This window comes from Stegostoma tigrinum, chromosome 24, assembly GCF_030684315.1.
Source record: "Stegostoma tigrinum isolate sSteTig4 chromosome 24, sSteTig4.hap1, whole genome shotgun sequence".
Lineage (NCBI taxonomy): Eukaryota > Metazoa > Chordata > Chondrichthyes > Orectolobiformes > Stegostomatidae > Stegostoma > Stegostoma tigrinum.
Window position 1 is genome coordinate 38,063,426 of NC_081377.1, and position 20,818 is coordinate 38,084,243.

A 20,818-nucleotide genomic window follows, 5' to 3' on the forward strand; every position below is an offset into this window, starting at 1 on the left:
TTTAGGTGAGACAATGAATAAAGAGTGACAACGGAAATGTTTGGGAAAAAATTACCCACCTGTAATGGGATCATTGCTCTATCCATGTAAGAAAAAGATATTATCATCGATGTTATCCATTTCTCTTTTGTAAAATAAATGAAGATTTGCATTTATATAGTGCTTTTCACAATCGTGACATTTCTCAAAGCAGTTTAGTCATTGGAATAAAGTTTAGTTAAGTAGCAATTTTTGTGTGTGAAATTAGTCATTGAGGGTTGGTAAGAAATTTAAGGATATGGGATATGTTGCATCTTCAGACATCCTCCATAGCATAATCACAATTGACAGCCCTGGATGATTTTTCATTCCCTAATTTAGGGTTGCTGACACCAATTATGGCATCCTTCATTGGAATGAACCCTGCTGAACCAACAATCACCTGGATTTGTATGGTAGATAAACTGGCTGGTACATCTGACAGCTTGACATTTTAAGATTCTTTTTAGTTCAGTTTTCACGTTTTAAGATCAATATTCACTACCTGTCCTATCGCTGCAATGTTTTGCAAAATCAACAGTCAAAGTTCCACCTGCACCCATTTGTTGTGATTTTTTTTCTTCTAAATCTACAGAGTTGTCTAACCAACAGAGTAAATAACTTTATGACAAGCACAAGTGTAACAAAGGTATTAGGCACTGCGCTGTCGACATTCTTTCACTTCCAAGGCTATCTGTTTGTCAGGATGGATGCTTTTGAAATGATGTGATTTAAATTATACGGTTGCTTGTTTTTATTATATGGAGATCCTCAGTGACAAATTACTGCTCAGGTTTCTTTTGTGTTCTGTATGTTAATCATGTTAGAAGTGCAAGACTGACAAAAAGCATAACTAAGTTTTTCTCAGATTTGATGTTGTTGATTTGTGACTCCATCAAATATGATAGTTACATAATTATCTCAACTGGTCATCAATAGGAGGAAAAGTACATTTTGATTCTGGCATCTAAGATATACTGTTTATTGTAAGTATAAGTGCATCAACAATAGAAATATGGAAGTGCATATCTTGTGCGGATAGGATGATTCCATGTCTTGTTTGAAGTGCATTTGAAAAATTGTGGAAGTCTGTCACACTCTGGTATTTTACAGGTGACTCTGTGATACAGAATGCTGCAAATAGTGGTGTAGGCCAAGCAGCAATTCAGATAGCCAAAGCTATGGGATTGAAGACCATTAATGTTGTCAGAGACAGGTGAGTGTTGGTTAACTATTATCTCTAGGTCTAGATATTTTAATCACCCCAACTCTCACATCGTTAGAATCCCTACCGTATGAAAGCAGGCCATTTTGCGCTTCGAGTCCACACCAATCTACTGAAGAGTATCCCACCCAGACCTTCCTAACATAGATCCTGTCTGGTTTACAAGCTGCTTGATTTTTGTTCCATTAATCTGCTGCTCCAATTAGAATTCAGACAACAAAATTCAAAATTACTTCCACTGTATATTTATTTTTCTTCAATGAGCATTATTTTGCACTTCTATATGATTTTTCTTATTTGCCTATTTTCAAAGTTGTGCAGTTCAACGTTTCTCCAAACTTGCCTTGCATATCAGTCAACGGATGTCACTATTTAAAAACTGAAAGAACTGCAGATGCTGTAAATCAGGAACAAGCTGAAAAAGCTCAACAAGCCTGGCAGCATCTGCAAAGAAAACAATTCAGAGTTAACCTTTTGGTCCAGTGACCCTTCTTCAGAATAGTTAACGTTTTGGGGCCACTTCTGAGGAAAGGTCACCAGACCCAAAACGTTTACTCTGATTTTTTTTTTCTTCACAGGTTTTGCTGGACTTGCTGGGCTTTTCCAGCAACTTCTGTTTTTAGACCCACCCTTCTAAAGAAGGGTCTATACCTGAAACGTTAGCTTTCCTGCTCCACTGATGCTGCTTGGCCTGCTGTGTTCATCCAGCTCTGCACCGTGTTATCTCAGTTTATGATTTGAATCTGTTTCATACCTTTATATTTTCATATATATTCTAATCAGGTTGCATATCTCTGATGTCTTTCTTATGCACATAGAAAATAAAGTTGTCCAAGAAGGATATATTCACTTGTCATGTGAGTCTAACGTGCAATTCAGAGCAAAAGAATAACAAGTACCCTAAACAGTAACTTGCCTATGGAACTTTATGGAAGAGGCCGAACATATAATTATAGAAGTACTTGTAAGTGATGTTGGTTCAAATAAACATGATTAAATTAGTTAACAGAATGACAAAAATGAAAACTTGATTGAGTTCTGATGACATACAATCTGTATTCTGATGAAGGTATAATAGTTTTCTACAGCCCTTTGCAATTGTGTCAAACGGTCCCTGTTCCAGCAGAGAGAAGTTGATGAGTCAGCAAACTTGAGGCCCGATTAAAATTATCTTGATTGCGGGTACTCTCCAAGAATCGAATGCAGAATGAAAGTGATCAACACTGGGAAACTCCACAGAGGCCGCAATCCTGTCACCAAGTCACCCTTTATTTACACATGAATTGTCCTTTACTTTAGTACTGCCTCATTCAGAGTCAGGTATCTGTGTGTCAGTAGCTCTGGCACTAAGCCTTTCTATGTCAGCCAGGACTTCATGATTTGGGCCATTAATCATGGAACTCATTCTATACATTGTCACAATCATTACAATCTGAGGACGGGTCACTGGACCTGAAACATTAACTGTGTTTTCTCCTCCACAGATGCTGCCAGGCCTGCTGAGCTTTTCCAGCAACATTGTTTTTGTACCAAGTCAGAAGAACCTGATCCAGCAGCCCAAAAAAAAAGAACTAGAAGACTTGGGGGAGGGATATAATGATTGTGACGAAGTATGGAATGAGTTCCATGATTAATGGCCCACATGAGGAAGCCCTGGCTGACATAGAAAGGCTTCGTGTCAGAGCTACTGACTCTCAGATGCCTGACTCTGAATGAGGCAGTACTAAAGTAAAGGACAATTCATGTGTAAATAAAGGGTGACTTGGTGACAGGATTGCGGCCTCTGTGGAGTTCATCTGTTTCCCAGTGTTGATCAGTTTCATTCTGCATTCGATTCTTGGAGAGTACCCGCAATCAAGATAATTTTATCGAGCCTCAAAGTTGCAGACTCATCACCTTCTCTCTGCTGGAACAGGGAACGTTTGACACAATTGCAAAGGGTTGTAGAAAACTACCGTTATACCTTCATCAGAATACAGATTGTATATCATCAGAGCTTAGTTAGGTTCTCATTTTTGTCATTCTCTCCTCCACGGATGCTGCCAGGCCTGCTGAGCTTTTCCAGCAACTTTGTTTTTGTTCCTGAATAACAGCATCCGCAGTTCTTTTGGATTTTCTTCTGACTTGGTGTCTGACACGGGTGGCATGTAACTAATTGGAGCTCACCTATTGCACCAAGAGCACATCGGTAAAATTTCACTTTCCACTTCTGGCAGCAACGGCATCATGGTACTTCCATCATGTCCATCTCTGATTCCGAAGACTCAACAACACTTGATAGAGAGGCTGAATCTATAGGTTCCTGCAGCATTCCCTAAAGTTCCAATGAGCAGTGCACATTTTACCTGTGCACTACTTTTGAGTTTGTGGCTTTCATATGGTCTACATGCTCATTCAGAGCTGTTGCACCTACCTGAACTTTATGCATCACTGGCCCTGACCTTGTGACAACTATGCCTCTTACCCATGCAGGGCTTTTTTGATGATTCTTGCACCAATCTTTATTCCTTGCATCAGACTGTTTCTGTTGCTTGGTGAAGTCTTGGTCATGCCAGTATTCGTGCACCTGATACCAGGTCCAGGAATATCAGACTTATCCTGGTGTGGAGTCTTTTATCCATTAGCAACTTTGGTGCTATCCCTGTAATCACATGTAGGGTGGTCCTGTAACCAAATAAGAACTGTGACAGTGATAATGGGAACTGCAGATGCTAGAGAATCCAAGATAACAAAGTGTGAAGCTGGATGAACACAGCAGGCCAAGCAGCATCTCAGGAGCACAAAAGCTGGCGTTTCGGTCCTGGACCCCCCTTCAGAGATTGTGACAAGAACTGTGACAGCTTGGTATCTAGTGAGGCAGAAGGCTGTTTCTTCACGCCAGCCTTCAAAATTTATACTGCTCTTTCTGGCTGGCCATTGGATGATTGGTAGTATGGAGCTGACTTTGTATGTCGAATCCAAGTTGACTTGAAGAAATAATGAGACTCTCTGGCAAATGATGGCCCATTATCTGTGACCAACACTTCCAGACTCGGTGCATATAAAAGATGTGTGCAGTTTTTTTTATCACTTTGTGTTTGACTAATGGACCCTATGCAATCTAATCATTTTGAGTGGACATCCAAATGACTAAGAACAGTGAATACACGAAAGAACTACCATTGTCGAAGTGCAACTGAGTGCAAAGTTTACTCGGCCATAAACCACAGATAAGGGGGAAGTGCTGGTACCATGAGCTGTTGTCTCCAGGCCAAAAAAAGGTTCCAATTCTAATTGTGACAACCCTTTTAGTTTCCCCCATTAATAACCAACTGTTTCAGTTTTGAAAGGACTGAATCTTTGTATCCAAACTTTGATAATGTCTGCTGTGACTGAGACCCTGTCCAGGAAATTTAATATCTTTAAGGACTGTTCCATTGGGACGACCACCGATGTTGGATCTGTTAATGAGAGGCACTCAAATCATCTACATTTGCTACTTGGCGTCCAAGGTAGTGCTCTAATTTGTATTTATAAGTACTTAGCATTAGGCCGCTTTCAGCTGTGGCCTCTAAAGCAATGGGCGGCACTTCCTTGCCCTCTTTAGCAGACCAAGTCGGGGTTTGTGGTCCATGATTATCACAAATTTTCATCCGTAAAGGTATTGACGTAACTTGCTGATTCCAAATATGACTGCCAATCCTTATTTTTCTATGTAGACATATTTAAGCTCTGCATTAGCCAAAGCCCTGAACGCATACCCTATTGGACATTCTTCTCCATTGGGCCACATATGAGCTAACACCATTCTGTACAGGGAGGCATCGCATATCAGTACCAGATCTTTCTTGGGTTCATAGTGTCCCAATACCTTTAGAGGATGATAACTATTTCTTTACTTCATTGAAAGTTAGGGCTTCTTTATGAACCTGTTTCCAAGACTGATTTTTTTTTAGGAGATGATACAAAGGTGCTAGGATGGAAACAGGGTTATGCATGAAATTTCCACATAATTTACCAGTTCCTGGACAGAATTGGAGCCAGGGCACCTTTGCTTACCTTTACTTTATCATCCAAAAGCTATAACCTGGACTTGTCAATTCTATAGCCCAAGTTGGGCAGGTGGGGGTGCCTGGAACACACATTTTTACCCTTCTTAGATGCAAGTCTGCCTTGGAGAAACACCCTAGACTTATCCAAGTTCTCTGAGTGTTCCTTATTAGTTTTCCTTGTAATTAATATGCCATTGAGGTAAGTGGTGATCTGCGCTAGATCTTAAAGTTCTCCATTGTTTAGTGAAAATTAGCACAGGCTAACAATACCCCAATGGCATTCTTGTATATTGGAACATTTATATTGCAATTAAACATGCTCCACTCCAGCTTTGTGAATGGCAGCACATCCAACACCGCCCCCCCACCCCCACCCCCCAACCACCGCCACCACCACTTCCCTCCGGAATGGGCTAAGGGCTAACCTAGAGTTCCTCTGATCAGGAAATGTCCTGAGTGAGGCTCCACAATTGCCTGCATCATGTGGCGTCCCCCAAGCTCAGTCAGACTGGCAAACATGTCCACTTCCTTTACAATATCCTGCAACTCATATGCTCCACTTGCTGCATTTTCCAATGATAAAGCCAGTTGTTATGCCTGTTTGAACCACAAGCCCATAAGACACAGGAGCAGAAATTATGCCGTTCAGCCCATTAAGTCTGCTCTGCCATGCAGTCATATCTGATAAGTTTCTCAACCCCATTCTCCTGCTTTCTCCCCGTAACCTCTGATCCCCTTGACAATCATGAACCTATCTATAATACCATATGACATAGGTCTTGAAGCCCAGTTGTGCTTCAGCTGGCTGGCATTTGGTGGAGGAGATATTGAACACACATTCTGTATCAGTGTTACTGTGGAGAAGGGTATGGAAGAGAACATGGGTAAATAAATGGCGACGTCTTGAAAAATGTCCATATTACAGAGGTTCTGGATGCCTTAAAACACATTAAGGTGGATAAATCCCCAGGACCTGATCAGATGTACCCTAGAACTCTGTGGGAAGCTAGGGAAAGGATTGCTGAGTCCCTGGCTGAGATATTTATATCATCGGTAGCCACAGCTGCAGTGCTGGAAGATGGGAGGTTGGCTAATGTGCTACTATTTGAGAAAGGTGGTAAGGAAAAGCCAAGGAATTATAAACTGGTGAATCTAACGTTGTTGGAAGGAATCCTGAGGGATAACATTTACATGTATTTGGAAAGGCAAGGACTGATTAGGGATAGACAACATGGCTTTGTATGAGGGAAATCATATCGCAATAATTTGAGGTTTTTGAAGAAGTAATGAAGAGGGTTGATGAGGGCAGAATGGTGAATGTGATCTATATGGACTTTAGCAAGGTGTTTGAGAAGGCTCTGCATGGTAGACTGTTAGCAAGGTTCAGTCACATGGAATGCAAGGAGAACTAGCTATTTGGATACAGAACTGGCCCTAAGGTAGAAGACAGGGTGGTGGTGAAGGGTTGCTTTTCAGACTGGAGGCTTGTGACCACTGGTGTGCCACAAGGATCATTGCTAGGTCCACTGCTTTGTGTCATTGTTATAAAATGATTTGGATGTGAACATAGGAGGTATGCTTCGTAAGTTTTCAGATGACACCAAAATTACAGGTGTAGTGGACAGCGAAGAAGGTTGCCTCAGTACAACAGGCTGTTGATCTTTCTCCAGTGGACCATGGAGTGGCAGATGGAGCTTAATTTAGATAAATATGAGGTGCTGCATTTTGGAAAGGCAAATCCGGGCAGGACTTGTACACTTAATGGTAAGGTCCTGGGGAATGTTGCTGAAGAAAGAGACCTTTGGCATACAGGTGTATAGTTCTGTCAAAGTAGAATCACAGGTAGACAAGATAATGAAGAAGATATTGGCGTGATTGCCTTTATTAGTCGGTGCATTGAGTACAGGATTTGGGAGGTCATGTTGCGGCAGTGCAGGACATTAGTTAGGCCACTGTTAGAATACTATGTGCAATTCTGGTCTCCCTGATTTAGGAAGGATGTTGTGAAACTTAAAAGGGTTCAGAAAATATTTACAAGATTTGCCAGGGCTGGAGGGTTTGAGCTATGGGGAGCAGCTGAATAGGTTGTGGCTATTTTCCCTGGAGCATTGGATACTGAGAGGTAACCTTACAGAGGTTTATAAAATTATGATGAGCATGGAGTGGATAAATAGACCAGGTCTAGCGAGTTTTGAGAAGATTTGTAGCTCAGGTTGAGGTTCTGGATGTGAGTTTGCTCGCTCTGCTGGAAGGTTAGTTTTTAGACGTTTCGTCACCATTCTAGGTAACATCATCAGTGAGCCTCCGACGAAGCTCTGGTGTTATGTCCCGCTTTCTGTGTATCTGGTTAGGGCCTCTTGGCACCAGGGTAGCCCACAAACCCACCAACACACTAAAACAGCAGCTAATGAACTTAAAAGACCCTATACATACAACAAATAAAACGAACGTCATCTACAAAATACCTTGCAAGAACTGTGACAAACACTACATTGGACAAAATGGCAGAAAGCTAGCCACCAGGATACATGAACATCAACTAGCCACAAAACGACATGACCCACTATCACTCGTATCCTTACATACAGATGAGGCAGGACACCACTTTGATTGGGACAACACATCCATCCTAGGACAAGCCAAACAGAGACATGCATGAGAATTCCTAGAAGCATGGCATTCCAACCGTAATTCCATCAACAAACACATCGATTCGGAGCCAATCTACCATCCCCTGAGAAAAAGAACAGGAAATGACATCACCAGCGCAGGAAATGACATCAACCCAAGGCAACCTAACCAGATAAAATAGAAAGCGGGACATAACACCAGTGCTTCGTCGGAGGCTCACTGATGATGTTACCTAGAATGGTGTCGAAACATCTAGAAACTAACCTTCCAGCTCAGCGAGCAAACCCACATCCAGACCAGGTGTTTCGCCGGGAGTAGGGGTACCGAAAAGTGGAGGGCATAGGTTTAAGGTGAGAGGGGAGAGATTTAAATGAGACCTAAGGGGCAACTTTTTCCTGCAGAGAGTGTTGCGTGTGTGGAATGAGCTGCCGTAGGAAGTGGTGGAGGCTATATAATTACAACATTTGGATGGGTATATGAATAGAAAGGGTTTAGAGGGATATGGGCCAAATGCTGGCAAATGGAGTAGATTAATTTAGGATATCTGGGTGGCCTGAATGAGTTGGTCTGAAGTGTCTGTTTTCATGCAGTACATCTCTATGATTCTATATAAATACCCCATAATAGCGTTTCCTAACAATGAATCGTTTTTGACTACTTTGGATTATTTCTTTGCTGGTCATAATGCAGAGAAATTTACCATTGGTTAGTATGAAATAATTTGCTAGTCTGTTGAGCGTTAATTTGGCCAGCACTCATTTGACAAAGGAAGAAGCAAAAGCTGAGCTGTTTCGTTCATGTACCCTTTTCCACCATTGTCCTGGCCTGTGCTTAAAATTGACCTCCACAGCATTGGCAATAGGCACTGCATGATACTTATTATTTTGTGGCATCTGGTGAGAACGTGCCAGTTGGATACAAAAATGGCTTGGCAGTATGAGACAGAGGATGGTGGTAGAGAGTTATTGATCAGGCTGGAGGCTTGCGACCAGCAGTGTGCCCTTAGGATTGGTGCTGGGTCCACTAGTGTTTTGTCATTCACACAAACAATTTCGATGAGAATGTAAGCAGCATAGTTTGTAAGTTTGGAGATGACGCTGAAATTGGTGGTATAGTGGACAGTGAAGAAGGTATTTGAAGAGTGCAATGGGATCTTGAACAAGTGGGCAAAGGAATAGCAGGTATAGTTTAATTCAGATAAATGGGAGGTGTTGCATTTCGAGAATACAAACCAGGGCAGGACTTACGTAGTTAATTTGATTCGATTTATTGTCACGTTTACCTAGTACAGTGAAAAGCTTTGTTTGCGAGCAGTACAGGCAGATCATATTAAGCAAGGATGTACAGATCATAGGGTGAAGATAAACATGGACAGAGTGAGGCATTCGATTTATACAGCACAGGACATGTGCAAAGCAAAATCAACATTTGAAGTTGGCGAGTCCATTCATCAGTCTAACGGCAGGGAAGAAGCTGCTCTTGAACCTGTTGGTGTGTGTTCAGGCTTCAATATCTTCTACCTGCCGGAAGAGGTTGTAGGAGAGCATTACCAGGGTTGGAAGGTTCTTTGTTCGCAGCCTTTCTATGGCAGCAAGAGATGTAAATGCAGTCTAGGGCTGGAAGGTTGGCTTCCTTGATGGTCTGGGCTGGCCGGCGCCCTGCTGAGTTTTATTGAAGAGAGAGACCTAGGGATTCAGGTACATACTTTCCTTGAAAGTGGCATCACAGGTAGACAGGATAATGAAGAAAAACCATTTGGCACACTTATCTTCATCGTAGAAGAACATTGAGTACAGGTATTAGGGCATCATGTTACAGCTGTGCAAGAAATTGGTAAGGCCCCACCTGGTATACTGCTTACAATTCTGGTTGCCCTACTGTAGGAAGGATGTTATTAAACTGTAAATCATGCAAAAAACATTTACAAGGATGTAACTGAGACACGAGGGTTTGAGTTGTGAGGAGAGTCTAGATAGGCTGGGACTCGTTCCCTGGAGCATAGGAGGCTGAAGGGTGACTTCAGAGAGGTTTATATAGTCAAACGACTAATTCAAGAAACTACAATTAGAGTAGTTCTGAATGTACTCTCTGTAAACCAGGGTTTTGAACATTTTTAAAGATGCTAATCCTCATAGATTTTATGTTGATACATGTACAGTCCTCACAATCTTCACTGTTACATTGTGTAGAAGCAAGATCAAATTTGATTTGAAATGCTTCAGGTGGTGATGAAAGTTACATTTAGCTAACCTTTACCCAAGAATATAACAAAAGTGAAATCTTTACTAGCATGAATTCCTAATCTTTTTCCATCCCTTGATTATTCCTTCCAGACCAAACCTGCAGCAATTGACAGATAGCATGAAGTCAATGGGAGCTGACTATGTAATTACAGAGGAGGCTCTCAGAAAACCAGACATGGAAGAATTATTCAAGGTAGCTTTTGGAGAAGTTTTAATTTCTGTTGCCATTCCACTCACCAATCAACATTTGTATGTTTGGCTATGTCACAGAAGAACAAGGCTGTAATTTTTGCCTGAGCAACTTTTTCTTTCCCTGATATTTCTGCAACTCATGGTTTTAGTTCAATGGACTAAATTGTAGAGTACAGGCAGGCATTCATGCTGTACACAGTTTCCTTTTTTTGAACTAATTGTTACAAGCTTGAACTCGCAAAGGAGGACTTGACAACATTAGAACTAACTAGTCAGTAAATAAATATAAGAAAAGCTGGTAGGAAAAATATGCATTACGAAAATTGAAACGAGCATAGAGACGAATGATTAAATGTGTATTGGCATCATACAAATTCATTACAGTTTTAAGAGTTCACCTCAAGTTTGTAAGAAACTAAACATTTCTGCTTATCTAAAATGAGAGAATGTGCTATTTTCATCTGATCTAGATTGGTAAGATTTCAGTTATAGTTAGCATAGCCAAGAACGTTACAAATTTAGGTTTTCTGATATTTGATTCTGTAGTTCACTCATACACAAGTTTCTGTAAGCAATCAGAGCTTTTAATTAGTTAGAGAGAAGAAGGTTGAGAGGTGACTTAATTGAAACATATCAAATAATCAGAGGGTTAGATAGGGTGGATAGGGAGAGCCTTTTTGCTAGGATGGTGATGGCGAGCACAAGGGGCATAGCTTTAAATTGACGGGTGAAAGATATAGGACAGATGTCAGAGGTAGTTTCTTTACTCCGTAGTAAGGGAATGGAACGCTTTGCCTGCAACGGTATTAGATTCGCCAACTTTAGGTACATTTAAGTCGCCATTGGATAAGCATATGGACGTACATGGAATAGTGTAGGTTAGATGGGCTTCAGATCGGTATGACAGGTCGGCACAACATTGAGGGCCGAAGGGCCTGTTCTGTACTGTAATGTTCTATGTTCTTAACTTCAGTGAAAATTGATCAGGTTCAATAGCTCATTCTACCCCAGGATGATTTGAAGTGGAGCTATGTCACCTGTACACTTTGTCACATGGCGGAACAAGATGCTTATTATTCATGTACTTCTACAACCTGTTCAAAGGTTGACTAAACAAATACATGGTGAGGTGAGACCCAATTAAACAATCGTCAACTCTTAGTTCAATCAGCACAACGTACCTATACAAAATAAAGAATGCACCATCCTTCTTCCTGTTTTACTTCACTTGAATGTTTTTTGGTTGTTTTAGTCCTGCATTTCTGATTCCTGTGAGCCTGTCTAAAGTTTTACAGGTTACTGTTTTAAAAAGCTGGCTGCCATCCCAGTCGTCTCATTTTAAAAAGTTTCTGCCTGTCTTTACAGATAAGAGGACTTGATGACATTTCCACATATAGAATATCTCTTCAATTATCTGAACAATACTGTATTTCCCATCTCATTCCCTCTTCAGACAATTAGCTGACTGTTAAACAACTGAAATGCATGTACTTGCACACAAACTAGAGAGAGAACAGGCACAAAAGAGCTGGTAAGCTGTAAAACATATAAAAGTGTGCATTAATTCCTACTATTCTGACGACAGCGTGAACACCCTTAGCATTCCCATTGAATGTTGTTTGCGAAACAAAACTTAAGATACCTTCCTTCCTGCAACCCAAATGTGATAGGCACCACATCTTCATATCAGCCTCCTTACCTCTAACTTCGTCTAGTTCTACAGCCTTCGGAAATTTCAAGCAGATATATAGCAGGCTTGATTTCGTTCACTACTCAAGAAAACTTGTATTGAAACATTCAGTGCTTCAAGATCTGCATTCAGTTAGATCACAGTTGAGGAGGGGAACTATGGTCCCTTCAGCCCCTGTGCCACCATGTGAATGAATTCTACACAACCTCGATGTCTAGCTCTTTCTCAGCTGCCTCAACCTCTGCACCTATTGCTTTGAAACAGAATCCAATCCACCCTCTGACACCCCCTTCTGCCTGCGTCTGCCTCGCCGAGCTCCTCTTACCTCGACTCCATTCTTTCACTTTTGGTCCAGGAACTCCCCACCTACGTTTGTGATACAACCCACACCCTCAACCTTTCCCAAAACTTTCAATTCCCCAGCCCCCAACACCTCATCTTCACCATTGACATTCAGTCCCTATACACCTGCATCCCCACAAAGATGACCTAAAAGCCCTCCACCTCTTGCACTCCCTTAGATCTACCCAGCCCCTCTCCACCAACACACTCATTTGCTTGGCGGAACCGGTTCTCACCCTCAGTAACTTGTCCTTTGATTCCTCCCATTTCCTATAAAACAAAAAGGTGAGTGTAGGCACTCGCATGTGGCTGAGATTTACCTGCCTCTGTATTGTGCTGCGTTATGCTCCCATGAGGGGCTCAATCAGTTCATCAACTTTGCCAACACCTTCCGCCACGCCCTCAAATTCACCTGGATCATTTCTGACACCTCCCTCCCCTTCCTGGACCCCTCTGTTTCCATCTCCAGCAATTGACTCACCATTGATAGCCATTTCAAACCTGCTGACTCCCACAATTACCTTGACTACACCTCCTCTCATCCACCCTCCTCTAAAAATACTATTCCATACTCTCAATTTCTCTGCCTCCACTGCATCTGCTCTGAGGATGAAGCATTCAACTCTAGGACTTCCCAGATATCCTCCCACTTCAGCGACCATGGTTTGCCCTCCTCTATTATTAAGGATGCCCTCAACCGCATCACCCCCATTTCCCACGTTTTTGCCCTCAAACCCTTTCCCACCAGCAACAATAAGAATTGCTTCCATTGGTGCTGGATAAAGAAACTTTACTGTCCTAACATGGTGTTTTTCTTCCTAACACACTAAATCTGCGGCTACAACATCCTTATTAAGATGTAGTTGGGGTATTTTCCATTCCATTTAAAAAGTGTTCATGACTATAATCATGTATAAATCCTAAACTTTTTAACTTAAAATTTAAAACAATTATTTAGACTTCATGGACCAATATTCGTTATTAAAAATTGCATAATGTTGTTGCAGCTCTATAAAACTTTGGTTAGACCGCACTTGGAATACTGCATCCAGTTCTGGTCGCCCTATTATAGGAAAGATGTGGATGCTTTGGAGAGGGTTCAGAGGAGGTTTACCAGGATGCTGCCTGGCCTGGAGGGCTTATCTTATGAAGAGAGGTTGACTGAGCTTGGTCTCTTTTCATTGGAGAAAAGGAGGAGGAGAGGGGACCTAATTGAGGTATACAAGATAATGAGAGGCATAGATAGAGTTGATAGCCAGAGACTGTTTCCTAGGGCAGAAATGGCTAGCACGAGGGGTCATAGTTTTAAGCTGGTTGGAGGAAAGTATAGAGGGGATGTCAGAGGCGGGTTCTTCACACAGAGAGTTGTGAGAGCATGGAATGCGTTGCCAGCAGCAGTTGTGGAAACAAGGTCATTGGGGTCATTTAAGAGACTGCTGGACATGCATATGGTCACAGAAATTTGAGAGTGCATACATGAGGATCAATGGTCGGCACAACATTGTGGGCTGAAGGGCCTGTTCTGTGCTGTACTGTTCTATGTTCTATGTTCTGTAAAAATACTGACAGGTGAATGGATCTTTGTATGTTTCTCAAGTTCCATTATCTGAGTTATGCAATATTTCACACTGTCCCACTGTGAACTTAGATAATAATTTGCTCTATTTACTCACTCAGCGGCTCAGCACAACAAAAAACACATGCTGGGTAGGTGCTGCATAGTAAATTAATTTCATGAAAAATAGGCATACCCAAGCCAAAAGTGCAGTACAGCTTTGTTTCACTTCTTCTGTCCTTTTGTCCAAAGGGGATGACTAGCACTTTAGCAGCTAAGCAACAGGATTCTGTTACAAGTATCATATCAAGATTTGAGCGCAGAAATAGAGACATCCATTTGATTGTAATACTGAGGGAGATGCACTGCTGGAGGTGCCAATTATCTGCTTGAAGTTTCAGAAGTTTGTAGAACTGGAGGAATTTAGAGACGAGGATGTTGATATGAAGGTATGGTGTCTTTCACACTTGGGCTGCAGGAAGATAAGTACATGAAGTTCTGCTCATCAAACAACATTTAATGTGATTCTAAGTGTGTTCATGCTAAGTGTGGTCAGGATAGTAGTAATTAGTGCACCCTTCTGTTTGCTTTACAGCTTGCCACCCTGTTTATTATCTGTTCTCTATCTAGTTTGCGTGCAGAGGTATTAAATTGAAGTCCATCTACCTGCTTAAGTGGATGTGAAGGTCCCTGTACCACTATTACGAAGATAGGCAGGGGACTTATCCCTGATTGATTAGCCAACATTCATCACCTAATCAAGATCAGAAAAAGCAGATTAATGCTTATTATCTGCATTGCAGTAAGTAAGATCTTGTGTACATTTTGACTGTTGCATTTCCTACAAAAATGAGTGCACCTCAAAGTACATAATGAGCTGTCAAGAGACATCCAGTGAAAAGTGATAAATTTACAAGGTGCCGCATACAGGACAGCTAGTTAAGGTAAGAGCACGTGGCATTAGGGGCAAGGTACTGATATGGATAGAGGATTGCTGACTGACAGAAGGTGGAGAGTATGGATAAAGGGATCTTTTTCAGGATGGCATCTGGTGACTAGTGGAGTTCCGCAGAGGTCAGTGTTGGGACTTCAACTGTTCACGTTGTATATTAATGATCTGGATGAAAGAACTGAGGGTGTTGTTGCTAAGTTTGCAAATGACAAAAAGTTAAGTGGAGAGACTGAATGTTGAAGAAGCATTGAGGCTGCAGAATGACTTGGACATGTTTAGTGAGTGGGCAAAGAATTGGCAGGTGGAATATAATGTGGCAAAATATGTGCTGTTATAGATTTCAATGAGAAGAATAGTCTATGTCTCTATCTTCTAAATGCGGAAAGGCTTCGGAAAACTGAAGCACAAAGGGACTTGGGCAAACTAGTTCAGGATTCTCTCTTAAGGTTAGCATGTAGGTTTATTTGGCAGTTAGGAAGGTACATAAAATGAATGCCAACATTACAAGAATGCTAGAGTACAAGAGCAGAGATGTATGGCTGAGGCTAAATAAGGCTTTTGGAATATTGTGAAGAGTTTGGGCCTTGCTCTAATTTAGAACTTAAACTTTTAGATCAAGTCTGTCCTTTTCCATAGCTATTTTAAAACCAACACGTTTATGTTCACTGGTCCCAAAGTGCTCCCCCACTACACTTCAGTCACTTGTTTCTGAAGCAAAAGTCAAGTTTTGCTCTTTCTCTAGTTGGTACATCTACATACTAAAGAAGAAAGTTTTCTAGTACACACTGAATAAATTCCTCCCCATTCAATGCCTTAACACAATGTTAGTCCCAGTCTATGTTTTGGAAAGTTAAAACCCCTACCATTACAACTGTATTCTGTCAGACAGCTGAGATTTCCTTACAAATTTGCATCTCAATATCCTACTGTCCGTTGGGTAGGTCTATAGTACAATCCCAGTAAGTTGTTCATCCCTTTTTTACTTCTCAGTTCCACCCAAATAACTTCACTGGACAAAATCCCAGAATATCCTCCCTAAGTACCAAAGTAATGCTATCCCTAACTGAAAATGCCTCCCCCCTCCTCTCTTGCCTCCCTTTCTACCCTTTCATTAGTATCTTCACCTTGGCACATAAGCTGCCAGTCCTGTCCATCCCTGATAACGTGTGGAGCTGGATGAACACAGCAGGCCGAGCAGGAAAGCTCTTAAGATGCTGCTTTGGAAATCTGAAGCAGAAAGAAACTTGAGTACAAACTCATGATTCTCCAAAGGTTAATATGTAGTTTCAGTCAGCAGTTAGGAAGACAGATGCAATGTTAGCATTCATTTCAAGAGGGCTATACTATAAAGAGCACAGATGTACTGCCAAGGGCTGTGTAAGCCTCTAGTTAGACCACATTTGGAATATTGTGAACAGTTTTGGGCCCTCTGTCTAAAGAAGGATTTACTGGCCTTGGAGCAGGTCCAGACGAGGTTTACAGAAGTGATCCTGGATTGAAGGGCTTGTTGAATGAGGCATGATTGAGAACTCCAGATCTGTACTCAATGGAATTTAGAAGGATGAGGAGAGATCTGATTTGAAATTTACATATGTCCCAGGAAGAACCTTTTGGAACTGAGATGAGGAAACATTTCTTCAGCCCAAGGATGGCTAATCTGTGGAATTCTTTGATGCAGAAGGCTGTGGACCCCAAGGCATCGACTGTATTTTAGACAGGAAAATGGGTTCTTGACTAGTAAAGGGATCGAGGGTTATGGGGAGAAGGCAGGTGAATGGGGTTGAGAAACATAGGGTGGAGTGTGCATGGAATACGTTGCCAAAAGAGGTGTTGGAAGCAGAAACAAGAGCAGCATTCACAAAGCATGAATAGGCAGGGACTAGAGGGACACAGACAGTAAGAATTGCCGATGCTGGAATCAGAAAACACAGCATGGAGCTGGAGGAACACAGCAGGCCAGACCTCATCAGAGAAGTAGGAAAGTTAATGTTTCGAATTGGAACCCTTCTTCAGATCTACAGATCCTGTAAATGAAGGCAGTTTTATTATGGAAGGGCAAAATGTGACATTGCAGACTTGGACGGCTGAAGGACCTGTTCCTGTGCTGTATTGTTCTTTGTTCATGTCAGCCTTGATAAAATGTCAGAGGAGTCTTGATAGGCTGAATGGCATAATTCTGCTCCTATATCTTATGACCTTATAGACTGCCATGTAAATATGTCTGGTTTTGAACTGTTTTTGTCAGAAGGATTGTAACTGCCAAAGCCACAGGAAGGAGAACTGATTGCTCTCTGGTTATCCTCCCATCTATCAACTTATTGAAAGTATGGAGAATAGGATCTCAGTTATAAGTTTTAAGTGAATATTCCTGGGAGCCCATGGAAGCTATTTGCACTGATCATTGTCTTTAGAAACCCAAGTAACATGTAGTTCAAGTGCTTGTGATATTATGGATCATAGAGCCTGTTTAGGTAAACTGGCCACTTATATCATTTTATTTTTCTTTTGATTTTACTCTTATCTGTGTGTCTGTCTTTGTGTGACTGGGAGATAGAATCAAAGAAGATTGAGTTTATATTACCTTGTTGTTTAACATTGCTGTGATAAATCTACTGTATCATTAATAAACTGCTAATTATTTTGTTTAAACTATAAATTTTGTGTCTGGTGTCAGTTATTCACAAAGCTTGGTTAGGAACCATTTAGGCAATTTTGAGAGTCATGAGTATTCTAATTTTACTGTGTTCCAAAGACAGACAAAGAGAATCTGATTTGATTTTGCTGAATGTCTTGGTGTCATAACACTTGTTTGACTTTGTTTAACTACACTTAGTGGATTTAAACAAAAATCCTTGGAAAAGGAGTGCTTACGTAAAGGGGCAGTGTTAAAACACAAAATGAGCTTATAAAGTCAGAGTCTCTTGCAGCTTGTATATTTCATTGCAGAATTCAAGATTTGCTCGTGTTTGCTTTCTACTGAGAGGTGACCTGACTTCTGTGTATTGTGTAAATATGGTAAATTGTCACTTCAAGTGACCAATCATGGGAAGTGATAATGATGCCGTTGGCCACTTTTGACAAGAAACTGCTCTCTTTAAGCTTGCTGCCTGTAGATTGAGCACCATAATAAAGCTCCTGCTGTTTGTGGCTTTGCCCTCCTAATCTTTCTTGGAACTTAACACAGGAAGAAAATCGGCACCAAGGATAAAAGCTTCTTCAAAATTCATTGATTCAAAAAAAGAAGCCAGCTCTGGGAAGAGGTGAACAGTGCAGAAGAAGCTCACCACGTGCCTCGTCCTAAAGGAACACTGAGAAATGAATATCCAAATGGATGGAAATGTCTTGAACTTGGGGTCTAGACTTAAATGAACAGGCAGCCTCAAGACTGTCTTGCCTTTAAATGGAAGGAAGCGAGGTGATATTAACTTTTTTTTGTGGAACATCATGCTGCACAGGTCCTTCGCATTTTGTTAAAAAAATTGTGGGGAAATTTGGCACCCTGGGACCTTATGATGAAACCACAGATATCTGGAACTCCTACACAGAGACATTCCATTATTATGGTCAAGCTAACAAAATTGAAGCAATTATAGACATCCCTGCATTCCTGGGTATTGTCAGGGAAAAAACTGTTAACCTCCTGAGAAGTCTGGTGTGGCCAGAGAAACCGAGCTCCCAAATTTATGAAAAAATAGTAGGAACCCTACAGAGCCATTTTTCACCAAAACCCATTGGTAATTTCTAAAATGTTCATATTCCATAAACATAATTGGCATGATGGTAAAGCTGTCTCCCAGTTTATAGCAATTTTAAGGAAGTTAGCAGAGTTCTGTGAATTCAGAGACACCCTAAATGATGCTGTCAGAAACAGACTGATGTGTGGTTTAAGATGTGAAGCAATGCAGAAGAGATCATTAACGAAAAGGAAACTAGACATAAAGGAAGCTTTGGAAATAGCAATCCCAAAAGAGCTTGCAGCCAAGGAAACTCAACAGCTGCATTCAAGCATGCAAGTTTACAAAATGATGTTGAAACACAAGCACCAAAACAGGCTCAAACTCATTGATGTGTAAAACAGGATGCATCTGCAAATTTCTAGTATATTGAAGCTATGTACAGAAACTGCACCCAAAAGAGCACATTGAATGGTCATGTTTGAGAAAGAAATATGAACATACATTAAAACTAAAAAAAAACTGAATTTAGGAAGAAAATCTACATGGAACCCAAAAGCAATGGGAAAAGTCCACACTCTTAGTCTGAAGAGGAGCTGTTATTGAACATACTAGCAATTGCTAGCAAACACCAAGCAATGTTGGATCTCTCCCCTACTCAATGGCAAACTGGTAAGAGTGGTGGAGAACAGTAGAGTGCCAGTTTTGTTATGTGTTGAACCTTCATTTTTATTTTTCTCATTTTTGGTCAGCACTATGAGCAGTGAAGATTAGTCATGGTCTTTGAGCAGCAGCCTGTTTATTTTTGGAAAGAACAAACAAACTGATATTTGTTTGTAGAACTTTGCCTGGAAGGTTAACTGCAGGCTCATTTTTGTTTAAAGAGTACAGTAGATGTTTCACCTCTAGAGATGCATTATGCTCAAAGGCTGGAAAATGCTTGGATGTTGAAAGGAGGCTGACACTGAACTGTCTAACAAAGAATATTGAAAAAATTTTGAAGTTTTGTTTGCTCTCCAGTTGTCCTCCTGTTATCATTTTATTGAAGTTTGCAGAATATAGCCCCACTTATAAGAAATAAGTGAATAATATTCCTCAGAGCCAACTGGAAGCTATTTGCATTGACTGGTGTTGTCATAAGTCAAACAAGATACAATCCCACATGTCTCTGGTACTACACATAGTTGAAAGTGCTTAAGTGGCGAGCTGGTTACATTTCTTTTATTTTTCTTTCAATTTATCACTTAACCGTGTCTGTCTGTGAACGAGTGGGGAAATGTTCAAAGAAGATTGAATTTAAATCATAGACATTAATTAGACTATCCAGTTGTTTCAATTTTACAGCATTGTAAGTACAGGGATAGGGAGGCTAATTCTGTCTGGCTTTCTGTGCTGTGACACTATACCTGACTGTGTGTCAGAGGTAGCTAATTCACATTGCTCTAACTATATGTATGCATCGTACCTTTTACTGGGTTGCATCAATGTGAATTTTCAGTTCAGTAGTTAAAGATTGTGACCTTTTACGTTATCAAAGGAAATTTTTCAGTTTTATTGGAAGAATGTAGTTGGTGAAAATCAAACTCAAGTGGGCTGAAGTAAATCACTTGTCAGATTCTGACACTGATCTGTCACAACTTCTAAAGAAACATGCCATTATTTTCAGTGAGCATGTGGGAAGCATGGAAAAAATCTTTGTCAAATTGAAAATCAAGATCAAAAATCAAGCAGAATGTTGCACTATTGAATCAGTGCCTTATGTAATCGGACCAGAGATTGAGACAGAATTGGAGAGGCTGGTCAAGACAGAAGTCCTTCAATCCATGAGTGATTAGGCCATGTCTATCATACATCCAACTTTCTTGATCTTCTGTATCTGCATCTGTGGTGATTTTTAATGTCACTATTAATCCGGTATTGTGTGCTGAGCAGTATCCATTGCCTTTAATCTAAGACCTATTGTTGGACTAGCTAGAGGTCAGCTTTTCAATAAAACTGACCTTTAGTTGAGCCTATCTCCAGAAGAATGTAGATCCTGAGTTACAGAAATACTTGACAATTGTAACACACAAAGGGCTATTCAAATACAAGAGACTTCCATTTGGAATCTCATCTGCACATGTTACTGTGCATGGATCAGATTTTAAGTTGATTTGAACTAGTCCAGTGTTACCTAGATGATATTTGACTCATTGGGAGAAAAGAAGAGGAATGGCTCTGCGGTATTGGCAAAGATCTGTAGCTCGGGTTGTGGATGAGTTTGTT

The 20,818-nt window shown here is 40.9% G+C and overlaps 1 protein-coding gene across 1 annotated transcript in view; it reads left to right on the plus strand.

Moving 5' to 3' along the window:
- mecr (mitochondrial trans-2-enoyl-CoA reductase) overlaps positions 1–20,818 on the plus strand; it is a 104,778-nt gene that overhangs the window by 58,761 nt on the left and 25,199 nt on the right. The window contains exons 5-6 of the mRNA XM_048558046.2: positions 1,132–1,234; positions 10,239–10,341. Coding sequence (XP_048414003.2) covers positions 1,132–1,234; positions 10,239–10,341 — 206 coding nt within the window. The remainder of the gene's footprint in view (positions 1–1,131; positions 1,235–10,238; positions 10,342–20,818) is intronic.